This window comes from Sinocyclocheilus rhinocerous, unplaced genomic scaffold, assembly GCF_001515625.1.
Source record: "Sinocyclocheilus rhinocerous isolate Xijiao unplaced genomic scaffold, SAMN03320098_v1.1 scaffold797, whole genome shotgun sequence".
Taxonomy (NCBI): Eukaryota; Metazoa; Chordata; class Actinopteri; order Cypriniformes; family Cyprinidae; genus Sinocyclocheilus; species Sinocyclocheilus rhinocerous.
In genome coordinates, this window is record NW_015632978.1 from 396,257 (window position 1) to 416,440 (window position 20,184).

Consider the following 20,184-nt stretch of genomic DNA (forward strand, 5'->3'; position numbering starts at 1 on the left):
ATATGTATATATATATTATATGTATATGTGTTTTTAAGTCATAATGTCTCATAATGTTTAAATTTTTTTTCAAATACAACATTCCCGGTTTAAATTAGATTTTGGATCCCAGATTTTCCATGTGGACTTTTGCGGCCCTCTGTAGATCACTATTGTTCTTGATTTTATCGCTTGTCGTTTGCTGTTAATTTATTTCATAAAGCCAGCAAAAGCATTTACGGCATGCGGACAAAATAAAGGCACATTTGTGAGGAGGGAGTGGGCGCGCAACGCTTTTGTCTTAAGGCCCGAACCGGAATCTCAGATATGTTGTTTTAACATCTGCGAGACAGGAAAACAGAATATGAAACGCCGGTTCACGACTCTGAATGGGAGCCCCAGCTGCTTGGCCCTAATAAGAAATGGTGGGGAAGCATTTCCATCCAGAGCCGAGCGGAATAACAGCCCTTCCCATAATGCTCCATTATACAGCCGGAGGAGAGGAAGGATACGTCGAAGTTCCTCAGCAGCTGAACAGACGGAGAGACACTCTCGTACAGTACAGCTGTAGCTTTTTCTTCATTATCTTCTCTTTCTCCTCTTTCAATGCTTGTTTCTTTCCCTCGGAGAAAGAAATTTGTTGTCTTTGTGCATTTTTTTGAAAGACCCCATTTTTTGTGTGTGCGTTTCCTTGAGAAAGATGGAGTTCAAGTGACGCACGGAAAACATTACCGTCTTTGAGAGAGCTGAACGAAGCTTCAGTCCTCAGCACAAGGATATTTTAAAATCCTTATCAGTACTATTCAGAAAAATAACATGATAAAATGTTCTCGTGCTCCAGGCGTCGTAGAGCGGTGTAGGCAGGAATTAGCCATGCAGATAGCGGTATTAATTTCACCAGCGTTACGCAGCTCAATGATGTGTGCGATGACCTCATCTTTATGACATGATGGATAAATATAGATATATGGATGTTTCTTCAACTACTTTCAACTACTCCTCTTTTTTAAATTAAAACTTTATTATTATTTTTTTTTACATTTTATTTATTTACCTTATTTAATTGCCAAATTTAAGGTATTAATGATTAATAATAAAAGTTGCTAATAAAAATTAAAAAATTTTGAAGTGTTTTTATGTATAATAATGTTTTTTTTGTTTTATGACTATTCCAGACACATACTTCAACCTTAAACTGTGACAATCTATTGATATTAATTACGTTTATTTTATTTTTTATTTTTTATTTTTTTATACATATATATTTAAGCTGCCATGTACTAAACAAAGAGTGAAATAAGCCTTTTCAGTATTTAATGTGGAAAATGATGCATACTTGTTTTAAAAATATTAATATTTTTAAGTTAAATTATCTAGTAAAAACAGGGTAAATTATGTATACTTTTATAGCATAAAAAAGTATGTATACATCGATATCTATTCATATTAATTAATCATTATTAATTTTGCTATTTTGATGAATAATTCTATTATGATCTAAACAAAGTGTGAAATAACAATTGCAGTATTTACTATGGGGAAAAATATCGAATTATTCATTTAGAATTATATAAAATTAAAAACAAGGCAAGTTATTTATATATTTATTTTATTACATTAATTAGATGTAATATAATTCATAATAACTTGATTATTATTATTATTATTATTAAAACAGAATATTTAATTTTGCCTTATTTGCAGCCAAGCTATACTTTGGTCAAGTAATGCAAAAATGTTGTAAATGTTATTTAATATTTTGCATTTAGGATATATAAAATACTAGCAATGAAATTAGCCTTCGCAAGACAAATGAGTCTGCCGTTTAACTTAATGTTTATCATCATTTCCACTTCAAACGAAATACATGATTTGAGATGTGTTGGGAATGGCTTGTTTTGGTCAGAAAAAAATGGCTTGGAAAAAAACTAGATGCTATTACTAAAGAAATGAAAGTAGTGTGAATAAAGTGTTTCCTTTTCTTTGTAAGTCATATAGTTGAAGAAACACCCATATGCATTAACACAAGGCATCATCTGGAGTGTTGTCTCTCTGTTCAGCTGGGTTCTGGATGGTTCCCAGAGTTTCAGGGAGGCACTGTAAACACGAGTGTGGAACTAGATTAATAGCGTCTCCCTCTTTCACCGACTCCCACAAAAGACTCGCTCATGTGTTAAAGCTCCGCCGCTGAACTCCAGACATCGATATTTGTGTTAAGAACTGAAGGGATGTTCTTCACGTTAAAGCTTCAGACGGCCCTGGACTGATTGATCAGGCCTCGTGCTAATGAAAAGCTTTTCTCTATGCTGAGATCATAAACGGATAGATTGAGTGTATTAATCTGAAAACACCAGCCAAGGGGTTGAACTGGGCTTTACTTGAAGAGATCGAGCATTCATGACTCCAGACCTACTCCGAATGATTGCTTCTCATCATGACGTGTCAAATGTCACTATTTATGAGACTGAAAAGCAGATATCAGCTGAAAACTAAAAATTTTTTTTTAATTCACACATAACAGCTTTAGTACCTCACTGCAGCAAACTGTTGTACGGTGTAGGATTTTTTTTTTTTGAAGATTACAACTTTCTATTTTTTTCTTTTTTATTACTTTTTATTTATTCATTTGTCCTTTTGAAAATCGCATCAAAGGTCAACGTGCAATTTTTATGTTTTATGTACTTTTTATGTCTGGATTTTATTGTTTTATGATTGTCCCAAACACAAACTTTCAATCTTTAACTATAACAATCTATTATAACTATTTTTTAAAGCTATCATGATCTCAAAAAAGAGTGAAATAACAAGCCATTTCAATATTTGTTTGAAAATTATGTATATATTTTTGTTACATTTTATTTTTCACAGAAAAATTCTAAAATAATATTTCAATTTTAAATGTTAAACAACACAATTTAATTTTGCCCCATTTTCTGTCAAGCTATTCTGATCATCAGAATTATTGTGTGGGATTTATTTCCAAATTTTTGTCTTTGAAATCTTTCATAAAGATGTTGCAACTTGCTCCATCTCTGAAATGGCTTTCCGATGTCTCGAATCCCTCTTACTATGAACTCCTATAAGAACCTAGCTCAAATCCTTAAGGATAAGAGTCCAGTTCAACATTTTTCTCATGTAAAGGCCTGGTATTAATTTATTTACATCTGGTATTAATGTATTTCCATTGAGCAATTATGATTTTATTTTTTATTTTATTTTTTTATGTTGATTTATTTTATTTTTTATTTGTTTCATTTTATGTATTTTATTGAAAAAAACATTTTGTGCAGTTTGATTATATTGGTTTTTTTTTTTTTTGGTTGTTGATTAAGAAGGACTACCTAATTATTCAAATTTCTGTGTAGTTTGGACCTAATTTATACCAGTGTATCTTTTACTGAGGGGTCGCCACTGATTACTTCACCATTTCTCCACCAATCAGAATCTGTGTGTAGACACACAGTACCCTCTGCACTTCATGAAATAAGAAATGTGAATGAATCGCCAAGAGTCAATAATTCATAACCTACACTGACCGCTGGAGTCTGTGGATTTGAATATTTCATTTGCGGCAGGTGCACAGATAGGTTAGAGAGCTTATTTGCTCGCAAAATGGCCCGCTGCCACTCGCAACCCTCTGATGTGTGTCAGTAAAAGGTCTGTGAATGCCAAGTTTTCAGAGCGGCGACATTATTTACCATCCTGCTCTTCGAATTGCACCAGTAATGCAGCCATTTCATTGGAGAGAAAGAGAGAGAGAAAGAGATATATGAAGCCTTTCATTTATCTAACATTGTACTCATCCATCAAACACTGACAGCGTTCCTGACGGAATATACTGAGCATGCACAAAAATCACTTTCCTGTGTTTCCTATGTGCTTTTCAACTTTCTATTCATCAGAGAATCCTGGAAAAATGTAGCACAAAATATTAGGCAGAAATTGTTTTCAACAGTGATAATAATAAGAAGAAATGCTTCTTGAGCAGCAAATCATGATTTCTGAAGGAACATGTAACACCAAAGACAAAAATAATTGTAAAATATTTTAGATGGTAATAATATTTCACAATATTACTGTTTTTACTGTATTTTTTATCAAATAAATGTGGCGTTGGTGAGCATAAGAAAACATAAAAAAATTAAATTATTCCAAACTTTTGGCCACCAGTGTATAAACAGAAAATATACTGTATTTGATGATGTTAAAAAAAGTATTCATTCATATTTTTTTTTTGTGATATTTGAATATCCAAACCAGTGTTTTGAGCATTGGTCACCTGACCCAAAATTGAATTGGATGGTATTCAAATGTTTACATTTATTATTTAAATGTATAATTATAGTTACAAATATTTTGTTGTTGTTTATATTGATATTGAAGTGTTCCTGTCAGTTAATTGGCCGTTAAACACACTAGCAGAGACGATCCAATAGGTGGATGGGTCACATGACTTGGTTCGCTAGACATGATTGGATGGCTGTAAAATAGAAATTTTAAGGCACCAAGCACAGTACAATCAATCTGGCCAAACAATCTGAAAGCATTTTATTTATTTATTCATTTATTTATTTATTTTAGTTTTGTTGTGCAATCTAGTTTCTTAAAGGGGTCATATGATGCGATTTCATTTTTTCCTTTCTCTTTGGAGTGTTACAAGCTCTTGGTGCATAAAGAAGATCTGTAAATTTGCAAAGACTAAAGTCTCAAATCCAAAGAGATATTCTTTATAAAAGTTAAGAGTCAGCCACACCCCCCTAAAACGGCTCGTTCGAACACGCCCCCACATATCTACCACACTATGTGGGAAGATTTGCATAACACCGCCCAAATGTTCACACAAAGAGAAAATAATGTGTTTTTTTTACTTTAAACCGCATAAACACATTTCATTACACCAAATACACCAAATAATGTTCTTTTTAGCAGCATCATATGACCCCTTTAAACTATACACTGCATGAACTTATGCTCTATGTACTCACTATCAATTTTGTAAGGTTATTTTGTCATTAATAATCGGAGTCTGATAGCCTCTCCCCCTTCGCGACGTAATTAAAGACAGTTGATTGAATGAAGTGTCCATCTTTTTGAAATTTTCAACATTAACACTACACATGAACACACTACTCGCACTATTTATGCTACAAAACGTCATAGAAGAATAGTGCATAAGTACGCGATTTGGGATGCACCTTTAGTATTTGTTTCACTGTAAGGCCATGGGACATTTGCTAAGGAAGTAAATGAGGTCAATTTCGATCATGTTGTCAATCAGGGGTCTGGACTGGATTATAAGACCATAGATTTATGCATAGCTATGTTACAGAATAAATTAACATGGGCCAACAGACTACACCTCACCCACCCGTCCTGACTGACGCAACACACACACACACACAGTGCCGGAGAGCCATCAGCTACTCTGCACTTGAAAGCCGAGCCGTGTCCCTTTTGGGTGGGTGTGTTTTTTCCACGGCTCTTGTTTTTCTCACTCTAATCTTGCCAGCGATCAAAGGCGATTACAACTCCATGGAATGAGCATTTTTAGAGCTTCTAAAGGCAGTTTTCGAAAACAACTGCTTTTGGGTTTGGGCTTTTTTTTTTTCTGCGTCTTAAGTAAGCCAATCATCGGGACTGCGACAGCCCACACCAACTTTGATCCACAAACCGCTCTTTTAGATGTAATATATTCATGTTATTTCTGTCCTAGACCTCCCACTCTCTCCCAACTCCCATCATCATTTATATAAGCTGGTGTTTTTGGGAGCTGATTCATTTTTCTTATACGCCTGTCCTGTTTGGCGAGGGTGTTTCTCCCGTGCGAATCTTCGCATCTGCAGCGCTTATTACTGTCCCCTGGACATCTCGTTCTTTTATGAGTTTCCCCTGCGCTGTTTTATGATATTTTCTTTCCTCCGCGTAAGTTGACTGTGCTGATGCTCTGCCGTTCGGCTGCATTGCTCCGTCTCCGTCTGAATGTTTGAAAGTGTTTACAAGCAGCTGAACTTGTTTGTGTGGTTCAGATGGATGACGAGAGGTTTGAGTTGAGGGCATGTGTTGAGAACTGCTGTAACTACTGTGTTCCAGGACTGAAAGAGACTCTACTCGGGCATGTGAGGATTACAGCCAATGGCAGGGCATGGGTCACATGACTCGAATTGCTAAACCTGATTTGATGGCTGTTAAATAGAAATATTAGTGCACTAAGCACAGGAAAATTATACTTAAGGCATCAGTCTAGGGCCCTACGATCTGAAAAATTCATTCATTCATTCAAAGAAATTCTTATTTAATATAAACTATTTTTATAAATATTAAAATGTTAAAATAAATAGAAATAGAAATATTTTAATGTATCAAATGTTTAAATGTATTTAAATGTATTATTATCATTATTATTATTTTCTGGGATTCATTTAATTTTAGTCATCTTTTCTTTTTTTGTGTGTGCTAAAATGACATCTTATAAACTTATGAAAAAAAAAAGACCATTAGGTACTTTATGGATTCTGTTCTCAAAAATAAATTCATTTAAATTCACACTAACTGAACTGATTTCTCTACCAGAGACAATCCAATTGCAGGGCATCAGTCACATGACTCTCTAAACCTGTTTGGATGATATCAAAATGTTTACATTTATTATTTAAATGTATTATTATAATTTTTTATTATTATTCATTATGATTATTATTGTGTATATATTGAGATACAAAATCCAAATTTGGGATTGATTTAATCTTATGAACTGTTAAAGTCCCCCTGTAGTCAAAAATGTTATCCTTTAAAACTCATCTTTGATCATAAAAATGACATTTTAAATTTTTTTTCTTGTGAAAAGAATTTTCTCATGCCTTAAAATAGCTTGAATGCAACTCTAAACCCTTGCCTCATTTACTATACGCGGATCTATGAATGCGCAAATTAGCCCCGCCTCCACTCAGTCACACAGCAGCCAGCCATGAGCCAGCGCCACCTGAACTGTACTGAACTGTAGTAAACGCGATACAATGGCAATGGCAAGTGGAAATATTGGTTTAATTAAAGCCATATGTGTTTGAACCAGAAATAAGCTGGTATGCTCAACGTAAGCATGATAAATGGATTGGCACATGGTTTGTCTAAAAGCATATTAAAAACAACACATAGACAAATAAACAACATAAAAAAACTTGATTTTCACCACAGGGGGACTTTTAAAAAAAATAAATAAATAAAACATTAATAAAGAGCATTCTTTTTTGATTGCTAATATAATATATTTCAATCATATCTGTCGTGTATCCAGTATTTTATCTGTTCTATTCCCAAAAATAAATGATTTTGTAGTATCCGTGTCAATAAACGGAAGTGATTTGACTAGCAGAGGCGATCTGTTTGTCTGTGGTAGTGTTAAGGTAATGTCAGTTTAATGTTTGTCATGTGTTTCAGGTGAGTCGTCTGCCTGTGGAGAGCTGTTCTCAGTACAGCAGCTGTAAGACGTGTCTGGGTTCAGGAGATCCTCACTGCGGCTGGTGTGTCCTGCATAACAAGTAAGTCAATGTCATTCCTCTTCCACAGACTAGAACAGTTATTCTGCACACTAAAATATGCTTGCTATGTCTCAGGAAATAAAGCATTACATGGTGTTTAAGAGGTCGGTTGTTTGTGTACATAAAAATACGAATATAAATGGAAGGTTTTGTGACATTTCTGACTATCTGAATGTAATTACAGACCTCATGAAATCGCTTAATATGCAGTTTCAGTTCTGTATTTAAGTACTTCCTGTTTAAAGAAAGTTTGGATGGGTCATATTGAAGAGTGTCCTCATTTTTAGCTAGTATGCTTTAGTTTTGTCACTGCCATGAACTGTGATTAGCTGCTGATCTGTTGCTGGAATGGGACATTATCATTCCTAGTGAGCATTTGATTGGACAATAAAATATGTAGTGCAGGATGAAGTCATTAATATTTTTGCCAGAAGACGGAGACTGTAAAATTTAAATTCAAACACTAGGTTTAGGTTCAAAAGAATTTTTCAATGTTGTTTAAATGCTCACTGAAGCTGTGCTTATTTGATTAAAAATACAGTCAAAACAATAATATTTAAATATTATTACAATTTAAAATAATTGTTTTCTTTTAGGATATATTTTAAAATGTAATTTATTCCTGCGGTGCAAAGCTGAATTTTCACCATCATTACTTGCTAATTCTTTGAATAGAAAGTTGATTTAAAATAGAAACATTTTAACATTTTAAGTTTTGGAACATTCTAAATGTACTGTCACCTTTGATCAATTCAATGCATCCTTTCGAAATAAAAAGATTAATTTCTTTTAGACTTTTGAAAGGTAGTGTACGTGAGCTTATTTTGAGTATTTTAAGAATATGCTAACATAAAAAAAGCCCTAAAAAAAAAAAGCTTCAGTTGTTGTAATATTTCAGCTTTAAACATCCCATCAGATCGTACAATTGTACATTTTTAAAGTAGAATTACAAACGTGTCTGTACTTCGTCACCTTCCTCTCGGGATTCACTTATGAACTCTTTAAGACACCTCAGGGAATTCTGGAGCCCAGCCAGCCAATCAGAGCGCTGCGTCGCTGGTGGCTGCCATTTCAACTACCTCATGCAGCACTTGGCAGGTGACAGGCCTCCCCACATGTTCCCTAGTCTTTTTCTGCTCTCATCATTTCTGTCTCTTACCTCCGGTTGATCCCCAGGCAGCAGCTGGTCATGGGGGCCGGTTACTGCTGTCAGGAAGTGTCTGGCTATTGCTGGCTTACCGCCACCCCTCGCTGCCTATCCGCTGTCATCATGGCTTTCTGCTCCCTCCTGTACTGGATGAACTCCCGTCAGAGAGTGGGCTGCGTTCAGTCAAAGCTGGGGGAGGAAGAGCATGTGTGATCGCTGAACACGCTCTTTAATTTATGGAGTGTTTTCTGGAAAGAGATGGGAAAGGTTTTGACATAAGTGTGTGTTCGTGGACTGGTCGAGATCGCGCCATGGGGGCGGCGAGGCCTCAGGGTACGGATTGTCACTGGAAGTTTCTACAGAAATGAAAAACATTGTCTTTTCATCTGTAGTAAGAGGCACCGTACGGGTTCGGTAACACACATTGGATCCAGAGTCAGCTTTCGAAGCATTTCCGAGCTTTTGACAGCGGCGATAAAGTTATCCAGAGGTGATAAAACAGCTTTGTTCTACCTTCCTGTAGTACTGTGAAGACCATTATCGAGTTTTACATGTCTACGATGTGATCCATCTTTGTTTAATAACATTTTCTTTCGGAAAAAATATATTACTACTGACCCCAAACTTTTGAACGGTAGTTTAAGTTAATTTTAAGTATTTTAAGAGAATGCTAACATAAAAATGACCTAAAAACTAAGACTAAAAGCTTCAATTGTTGTGATTTTGTTTTTATCTTAACAGCTGCAAACCTTGCTTATCCAATCAGATTTTGCATCACAACTATTCATTTTATAATTGTGCATTTTTAAGTATAATTACACTAGTAAAACACTTTGACAGTCATTCTTATCTTAATTACAAACGTGTCTGTATTTCAGCTTTGTTTTGCCTTCCTGTAGCTCCACAAAGACCATTGTCGAGTTTTATATGTCTACAATTTAATGCATATTGCACTAAACGTAAAAAAAAAAATACCTTACTGAATCTAAACTTTTGCATGATATAAGCTAATTTTGAGTATGTACGCCAACATAAAAACATCCTGAAAAATGATCTATTGTTGTAAAATTTTATCTTACCGGGTTCAAATATTGCTCATCCAATCAGTTTTGCATCACAGCTATTAATCCAATTAATTCAATTTTGCGTCACAACTAGTAATTTTACAGTTGTGCGTTTTAAGTACAATTACACCATTAAAAGTCTTTGACTTTCATTTTGTTCATTACAAACTTCTCTCTATTTCAGCTTTGTTTTGTCTTCCTGTAGTTCCACAAAGACCGTTGCCGATTTTTACATGTCTACAATTTAATGCATATTTTCTGAATAACATTATTTTTGAAAAGAGAAAAAAAAAAACCATTACTGACCTTTAACTTTTGAATGGTCATTTATATAATTTAATTTTGGGTATTTTAGAAGTAACATGAAAGTGACCTCAAAACTAATAGAAAAACTATTTTATTCAGACATTGCTCATCCAATCAGATTTTGTCACAAATGTTAATTTTATAATTGTGCATTTTTAAAACCAATTGCACAATTTGTTTTTGTGATCAACTGTTTATTGTCTTTTAAATATGAACAAAAGAACATAATCAGAACAAGCATGGAAGAAGGAATAACAGATATATTGTCAATAATTTGACAGTCGGACGAGAAGACCAATTACACCATTAAAAGACTTTAACAGTTATTCTACAAGCATTACAAATGTGTCTGTACTTCATCACAGATTGTCGTTGGAAGCTTTAACAAAAAAGTGCAAAAATCTGCGAAAACTGTACAGTGTGAGGTACTGTGTGGGTTTGGTTAAGTTGGATCCACAGTCAGCAGTCGTAGCGTTTCCAAGTTTTTGACAACAGCGTTTAGATTCAGATAAAGTCATCCAGAGGTGATAAAACGGCTTTGTTCTTTGCGGCCTCAAAACTAATAGACTAAAACCCTCAATTGTTGTGATACTTCAGACATGGCTCATCTAATCAGATTTTGCGTCACTGAGTGTGCATATTTAAAGTACAATTACACCATTAGAAGACTTTGGCAGGCATTCTACATTCATTACAAATGTGTCTGTACTTCATCACCGATTGCCATTCGAAGCTTTAACAGAAACACAAAACATTGTTTTCTCTACATGAAATCTCTACAGCAAGAGGCAACGTATGAGTTGAGTTACACAAATTGGATCCAGAGTCAGCATTCGAAGCATTTCCGAGCTTTTGACAGCGGCGTATAGACACAGATAAAGTTATCCAGAGGTGATAAAGCAGCTTTGTTCTGCCTTCCTGTAGTGCCTTGAAGACCATTGTGGAGTTTTACACGTCAGAGAGAAAGAAAAAAAAACTCAGTTCCGATCTATTTTCCACCGTCGCCATACCTTCAACGAGATAAAAATCTTTAATTAAGATGTAAATCTGGGATTGATGGAATAATTAGCGCAAGCCTTTACCGCACCCATTGGAAAATGACATTTGTTTGCATATTAATAACATATCCCCAGACTTTACATGACCTTGTGACAGCCGCTGCGCAGCGCAATTAGCAGCAGATCAAGCAAAGCAATGGATTTAATGGCCGACGTGTTCATTGAGCGCAAACCCCGTTTCTAAACTCCAAAGAGCCTGACCTTTGACCTCAACCGGCTCGTCACTCGCCCAGCCACAGTTTCTTCATGCTCAGATGACAGATGTGTGAATGAAAAAATATGATACACAGGAGTCTGACAATACATCGGCGACTCCGCTGTCTGCCGTGTGGCTTTGTGCCGCTCAGACTAGTGCGACTTTGTGGAGTCGATGGAAACTGTTTGCTTTGACAGTATAAAAAAAAAAAGGCAACCTTGAGACACACCGGGTACACGAGTGTCTCAAATGCTCAGGACTGTCGAGTCTGTTTTATTAAAGTAAATCTCTGAGAATCTCAGTATATTAACTCAGGTTTCGTATTGCATGGTGATTGTTTAACTCCCACTGGTTAAATATACAAAAAGTGACCTTTTTTGAGTTCCTGTTTCAGCATAGTAAAGTAAAACAGTGCTGAATAACTCATAAATGACTTGTGCACTGACGCATTAGCGGGATAATTATCAGTACAGAGATTGCAGGTTCAACAAGGTTTCTGTCAAAAATAATTGAGCTATCTTTGACATCACAGTGGTTTGTTGATTATTAGGACCATTGCTTTGTTATTCTGTTGAATTGAGGGTTTCTGAGGTAATTACTGTGGCTTTTTAAAATCTGATTTTACAGATTATGTAATGCTAATATTCTTTCAGCTAAATGTGTATATTTTCTAAAGAAAATGAGAGGTTCCTGCCCTCTCAAACTCATCTACTTAACAAATCGCACAATTTAAGGTGTCATTCATAATATTTCATACTTAATGTTGGAGATTTGATTAAACCACTAACTCTAAAGGTCCTTGCACACTGAGTCCGAAATTTTTGTATGCGTTTTCTCGTATTCGTCCTCCTAAAAATTTGTCACGCACAGAAACCTTGCACACTGAGTCCGAAATTTTTGTATGAGTTTTCTCGTATTCGTCCTCCTAAAAATTTGTCACGCACAGAAACCTTGCACACTGAGTCCGATGCGTATTAGTTAATCCGTTGCGAAAAAATTCGCAAAACAGTAGGCTACTAAATGGAGTCTTCAAGCAGTGAGGATGATTTTGTTGTCCTCTCGCTTCTTAAAAAGAGAAAAAGAAAGGAAATATTGGGTCCATCCAATCCTGAGATATAGAGAGGAAGGAGAGTTCCATCTCCTTATTAAGGAGCATCGGGATTATCATGGGCGATTCAACGTTTACTTCAGGATGTCGGTGGCTCAGTTTGATGCTTTGCTAGCGATACTAGAGCCACATATTAAAAAGAAGACCACCAATTTCTGTGAAGTCAGTGTGCAAGGATCTTTACAGTGCTTTGTGCTGCGAGACGAAGTGGATGAACTTGACAATCGCCATTCTGGATTTTGGCGTTCGCTAGTACAGTGGCTCTGAATTGTCAAAAAAATTCGGACTCAGTATTGCAATGGCCTTAAGTATTAAAGGGGTCATATGATGCGATTTCAATTTTTCCTTTCTCTTCGGAGTGTTACAAGCTCTTGGTGCATAAAGAAGATCTGTAAAGTTGCAAAGACTAAAGTCTCAAATCCAAAGAGATATTCTTTATAAAAGTTAAGAGTCAACCACGCCTACCTAAAACGTCTCGTTCTAACACGCCCCCACATGTCTATGTCACTATGTGGGAAGATTTGCATTACGCCGCCCAAAAAAAGAAGGCGTAACATTAATTCTTGCTGTTGCCACCGCTGCCATGTTGTGGAGACACTGTGTGTTTCGTTGTGAAAGCGAAACTACTTTGTTTGACCTTCCAAAAGAGGACGATATCTGCTTCGTCATGCCTGGAGCTGATCCGTGCTGGTCGCTGAGGAAATACATAAACTTATCAATTAATAATAAACACCCCATTTTGACAACATAATGTGCACTAAAAAAATTGGTGTTGAAACAAATTTGCTAGTAAATTTCACAAACAACAACGCAAAAGTAACGCATTGAATTAAATGTGGAATTTTGAAGTAGAAACACTTTACTCCAATAAAATGTAAATGTACTTCAATAATCATTTGTACAGTGTATAGTAGGGCTGCACGATTATGACAAAAATCATAATTGTCGATTATTCCCTTGAAATTGTAATTGCGATTATTAATTACGATTATCACAATTTACATTGAATGATGTTTATACCATTGTTTGATGCAACTGCATGCTGTATTTTTATATGAAAATAAACAAGCTGAAAACACTTAACTGAAAAACTTTTAGTGCTTTTCTATAGAAATTAAGCCTCAAATGTCAACTAAACATCGGATTGGTTTCTTCTTTAAATCATAAAAAAGCAAAAATATGAATGGTATTATAATGTTATACTAAAACTAAAACAAACCCTTAAGATAACATGTAGAAAGAAAAAACGCATCTTAAGCACACAGAATAACATAAGTGGACTTTGAACGATTAATTGCCGCTTTGAATGATTACGTAATTGTGGCATCCATAATTGTAATTGCGATTTAGAAATTCGATTAATTGTGCAGCCCTAGTGTATAGTGTATTTTTAGCTATTCACTAGTCAATGCTGCATGTTTCTAATTCACTGGAATAAAATGGATCATAAGAGTAATTTCTTCAGGAATCATTTGGTCTGCACTGATTGTGCTGTGTGTATTTAATTCACTAAAAAGAACTGGCTCATAAGAGACAATTGTTCAGGAATCATTTGGTCTGCACTGGTTGTGATGTGTGCATTTGATTCATTAAAAAAAGAACTGAGTCATTCATTCGGGAGTCAGACTATATGGTGTGACCAGTGTAGTCTGATTCCCAAATGAATGAATCTTTTTAGATTTTGATTTCTTTTCAGCAAATCAAATAGGTAAAGCACAACCAGTGTGATTTGGTTCCTAAGTAAATGATTCTTATGAACTGTGAATGATTTGTGAATTTTATGAAAATCTGATATAAGATTAATTATGTTTATGAAATATTACTAAACGTAGATAATGTTTCTTTACCTACATATTGTCGTATGTACAGCCAGTCAGTTTCTACAAACTGCGTAATATTAGTCAATATAATAGTAGTTGTAAGCTGCAAGTGTTTGATTCACTAAAAATGGCTCATAAGAGTCAATTGTTCAGGAATCCGAATGAATGATTCTTATGTGTCAAGTTCTTTTTAGTGAATCTGCACCACCAGTACCTGAAGCTTCAGTAACAATGCTGCAATGTCGTTGAATAAATGATGCAATTTCTTGTGTCGAGACTAAAACTTTTCTCCCAAATTGTTTCCATTGCACATAGATGCATTTATATTCGCATGACGTTTTCTCACTTTGTAATTTCCAATTACAGGTGGTTTTATCAGGTTGAAATTCTGGTGAGAAGAATTAAATTGGATCTGGTGTCAGTTTACAGATGGATGAGGTTAGACAGACATATGGTTTCACATTGCCGTATTAGAAGGAAAGTTTGAAGTAAAATGAGTGCGAAGAACAGATAATCCCATAATGCACTGCTCATCATGCACATGTGTGTGCGCCTGTGGGTTGACCTACAGACATACATGTTTTTCTTTATTCTCTTCTTTTGATGTGCGTTCTTCCTCTCCAGCGGCACGGAAAGTGGAGAGGTGATATTTGGGTTTAGGTTCATTTTTAAAGCACTTAGCGTGTATTATTAATCTAGCGCTGTTACTGTAGCTCATACTTAGAGTTACGGACATGAATAATACCTCGAATCGTGAGGCTTGTTTGTTGCTTTGGAAATGTCGGAAAAAATGTGTTTTCTATCCCATTCGTTCATTCGCATCAGTTTCATTGTCTTTCTCTCGCCTCCGTGACAGCCAACAAGAAGAGCCTTTAAAAAACTACACCCGTTCCTCCCATCTCATCATAACACGCTTTATAATTACTGGAACGATTGCTCTTAACCTTTTGTGTTCGTTTATTTCAGCTTCGCAAATCCAGATAGCCTTTGTAGTGGGTGTCCTGCGGATCTATCGTCTTTTATCAGCGCACATAATGCTGAATAATGACTGGCACACCCCACGGTTTTGTTCGCTGGTTATTATGTTCTTTTGTTGACAAGACAGTCCCCTTCTCTGTATAATTAATATTTGGACATGTGCACGTATCTCAATTTCTCCCGTTGCGATGACGCCGTTCTCAGCCTTGTGTTTTCGCTGTGATATAAAAGCTGGTCGAGCAGATGTTCAGGTTCTGACCTTTTTATCACAAAAACAACCCTTGTTTGTAGCAAACCTCCTTATTAGTGATAATTATTGTAGTGTTCAACGTTTTGGTGGGATGTTTCCTGAAGTTGTCTGATATTTTCAAAACATCTACTTGATATGTGTGGTGTTATACTGAAATGTTTTATGTTAGAATGATATTCATCATATAATATTGTTTCTCTTGAAACAGGATAATCATATACAATAACTATATATGAGAAATGATTTTATTTATATACATTTTATTCATTTATATATAATTATTATAAGTGCTAAATATTTATTTATTTGCTAAATTAATGCATGCACATGTTAAGCTAAATATTTATCTATTTATTTATTTGTTTGTTTGTATGTAATATTTAATATTGTCCCTCAAAAGAGAGAGATTAAATATATTTATACAAAATTAAAAAGTCATTTTTAGTCTATCTGTCTGTCTGTCTAAATTTAAATATGTATCTAATGATATATAAATGTATGTATATGTACACATTCTCTATATAGAATTTTTATAATAAAATTCTATTTTTGTATAATATACAATATTTTTTACAATAATTATAACAACAAAATTAAATTGTATAAAATATTTAATAACTAAAAAATAGACAAAATAAAATAATTTTTCAAAAATATAAAAATATATTTTTGTATATATGTATGATATGTATATAGTTTATATATATGTACAGCATATTCTATTTTCAAAATAAAATAAGTTGTTATAGAATATATACAATACACAATTTAATATTTATTATATATTTTATTGTATATTACACAATGTATGTTTGTGTGTTAGTGTTTTGTAATCTAATGTAATGTATAATACATTTTTAGATGATATTTTATTCTAATATGATTAATTTGGTATGTTCAAGACACATCTACTAAATATATGCAATTTCCTTTGAAATGTCATTTTTCGAGTTTGTTTATCTGATATTTCAGGGTTCATCGACAGTTCAAACTCCTTCTAAACGCGTGTGGCCCACTTTTGTTAAACACACATATGTAACCCCATGTTTCATCGCGTCCGGCTCGTTTTGTTTGCCAGTACTCGCTCTCCTCGGGGAAACGTGCCGTGCACCGTTGCCATGAGAGATGCCTTTCACCGTCAGCCGCTGCCAAAAGCGTACTCGTTTTTTGGCTCGGGAGGGGACAGGGGGCGGCTCTGACCTGCATCTTATTCTTCTCCTTGTTGTCTTGGCTTTGTATTCAATTCCCCGAGAGCTCTTTAGCCTCTAGCCACCAACATGGCCGAGCCAAAGGGAGAGAGACCGAGTAGAAGAAGGGGGCAGGGGGGGAAAAAAGCGCCAAAGTGTATCTCTGGAAATGGTTTGTGTCCATGGCAACGAGGGGAAGCTGGAAGATGGATTTGCAGTGTAATTCAAATCAGCCCCATTTGGTGGAGTTTGTATTGTATTACTGTTCCTACCGAAGGGCTCTTGTGGATTCGGGAAAATTAGCAGTACAGTGTCTGGTAGAAAGGACTGTGGTTAAAAGCTTTAGCAGGCCTATTATTGTGCGCTCGTCTGATGTGATGGATCTGTCATAGGTTCGGTTGGGTTGCGGTGTTTGTTAAGAGGTCTCTGTAGACGCTGTTAGCGGCTCTCACGAGTGTCCCTCAGTGTTCATTAATGTTCTATTCACGGTTGGGTCTTTCAATGACTGCACATTTACTGGTTGACCTCACCGACAGCTCTAGGTGTACTCACAGCTAGCACGCTACTGGAGACTTGTGCTAATTGTGCTGGAGGACTGGATGCTTCTAGGCAGATAGTACACGCACGTCATTAAGACGTTCATTCATCTGAAGCCCGTTTTAGAGCATCTTCTGCTCTCAAAAAATACCATGCCGTTCAACATCCAACACTCCAAATGTTTTTAAGATGTTTTTCGTGTTTCTACACAAAAGCAGCACTCAATCTTATAATAGGTGTATTTATTTATTTTTTGGCTGTTCAAAAACATGTATTGTATGTGTGTTATGAAGGTGTGTATATATATATATATATATATAATATATACATTATTTTTATCGTAGAATATTATATCATAAATGTTAATCAGTTCTGTAATTTTAATTTATTATAAATAATTATTAATATTATTGATGTAATTAATATTATAATATTTAATAAAGTATGTATTGTATACATTTTAATGACATATTTAAAGCGTATAAATACTGTTACTTTACATATTACTGTACAATATATTTTTCAATGATTTTCATTCAATTCAATTTAATTTTAGTTAATGTTTTAGTAATTTTGTTGTTTTTGTCATTTTTAGTACTTTTTTTTTTTAAATTTATTTTAGTACTTTGTATACATTTTATTACTACTGGGCAACGATTAATCGCATCCAAAATAAGTTTTTGTGTACATAATATATGTGTGTGTACTGTGTATACTTATTATGTATATACATAAATACACACACATGCATGTATATATTTAAGAACATTTTTGTTTATATATTAAATATATTTATATATAATATAAATTATATGAATTACATGTAAATATTTTCAAAATATATACCGTGTGTGTATAGATAGATAGATAGATAGATTTGTGTGTGTAATATATACATATTCTATATTTTTGTATTGATTTTCTATAGGTCCTTTTTATTACATGTTCAAAATGCTTTTCTAATATGTATGTTTTCATTTGGAACATGTCATTTTTAGTATTTCTTCATCAGCAAGCATTGTTAAAATGTCTCCACTCAAATTTCAGAATAACATTTTAACATTTCATAACATTATAAAGTATGTAATTCTGTTCTTTTTAAGAACAGAATGTACTGTGGAAAGTGTCAGCACTTCAAATCTAGTACATCAAGTTTCTGAAAGATTGCAACCAAGTGGGAAAGTCAAGTGAAAGAAAACCGTCGTTTAAATCTCTGATGACTGATATCTGCAAACCGTAAAGGTCATGTACCAGACAGACGTCCTGAAAGGCACTGAGAAAACTGTTGTCTTGTCAATAAGCCCTCACTCGAACAGGTGGACGCTTCTCCCATTGTTCCTCTCACTAAGGTCAAAGACACAATTGACCCAGAAGACTCTCAGAGCACTTAGTCCTTTACGTATATCAATTAATGCACGCCATCGATTTCTCTCGCCCCGTCTTTCACCCTTCACTCAATCTTAACAATCTGTCCACCCAGTCACCTCAGACGGCCGCTATCGGTGTTCTTCATCATGAGAGACCGCTGGAGTTTTCAAGGTTTTCATCCCATTTCTGCCCTAGTTCTTCATTTACACAGGGTTCAATGTGACCTTAGAAGTAATAAAGCAATATTACTTGGACTGGAATTGGGGGGAGACCAGTGGAAACCATCCTGGAATTATCCTCATAAGAAGAACACCAAATATGGAAGCATAATCGAGTTCTTAGAAATTGGAATAGCTAAGCTGGTACTCAGAGAGTGAAGCTCTCAGCTGGGGAGAAATGAGTCAGTTGCACAACCGCTCCTCAAACTAGTTCAGATGGAGAGACAACAAGAAAAGGCTGGAAAATGAATGGAACTTGGACTTTAGGTAAAGGTTAAAGTCTTAGTTTAACCAAAAATGCAAACCCGTATGACTGTTTTTCGTCTGCGGAAGACCAGCCGGAGGTATTTTGAAGAGCATCCAAGCAGCTGTTTTCCGACAAAAAGCACTATTAAAGTAGCCCACATGACTCGTGCAATATATTCCAGGTCTTCTGAAGTCAGACAATAGCTTTGTGTGATCAACAGACCAGATCTCAATAGCTTTTAAATCTCATTCACTTGTTGCTGAATGACTCCTGTGAATCATGTTGGATGTGTTTGGTAAATGAATAAATGTGAAATGTGTCATTTGTGCACACACATATTAAGACTTGGTGTTTCAGGAGGCATTGCACCAGGTTTGACGTCAATGACTGGTAACGTCATTGGTTTTCTAGTTTAAATATGTGCATGTGCAAATGAGATTTTCAGTGAAAAACAGCAGTGAACAAGTCAAATGGACCAATTTCTTGCTGCTTTTCTGTGCTTTTGTTACAGTACATGAAAAAGAGCAGCTCAGAGATTTATTTTCTTTCTAATATCTTATTTAGTGCTCCTCAGAGTAAATGTAAATGAGTATATTTGTAAATTAGCGTAATTTTATGCTGTAGTATCTTTGTTTATTTATGCAAGACGTTTATGATAAATGTGAAATGTGTAATTCATGCTTGCACATATTCAAACTTGGTGCAAACAAGTTGCATTGTGCCAGGCTTGACAATAGTGATCAAACATCATCAATTTTCATACTTCTTGTAGTTTAAATATGTGGATGTGCAAATGAGTTTTTCAATGAAAAAAACAATAAGTCATGTGGACCAAATCTAATGCTGTTTTGTTTTCTGGTGCTTTTTTAGTGCTTTAATTAAATGGAAAAAGAGCAGCTCAGATTTATTTTATTTGTAATATCTTTGTGTTCCTTAGAGTATGATAAAGAGTAAATAAATTAATATATGTAAGTGTTTATAGAATATGAATCAACTTAATTTTGAAGCTTAATTCATTCATTCACTCATTCATTCATGCAGTACATTTATAATAAATTAATAAATGTGAATTGTCATTCATGCATGCACATATTCAAACTTGGTGCATCAAGATGCATTGAACCAGGCTTGACAATAGTGATATTTTCACTAGGTCTTTTTTTTTTTTTTTGGTGCTTTATTTTTT

The 20,184-nt window shown here is 34.8% G+C and overlaps 1 protein-coding gene across 1 annotated transcript in view; it reads left to right on the plus strand.

Annotated features, from left to right (window-relative positions):
- The window catches only part of LOC107743094 (plexin A3-like), a 182,559-nt gene that overhangs the window by 69,546 nt on the left and 92,829 nt on the right, over positions 1-20,184 (plus strand). The window contains exon 5 of the mRNA XM_016556207.1: positions 7,414-7,514. Coding sequence (XP_016411693.1) covers positions 7,414-7,514 — 101 coding nt within the window. The remainder of the gene's footprint in view (positions 1-7,413; positions 7,515-20,184) is intronic.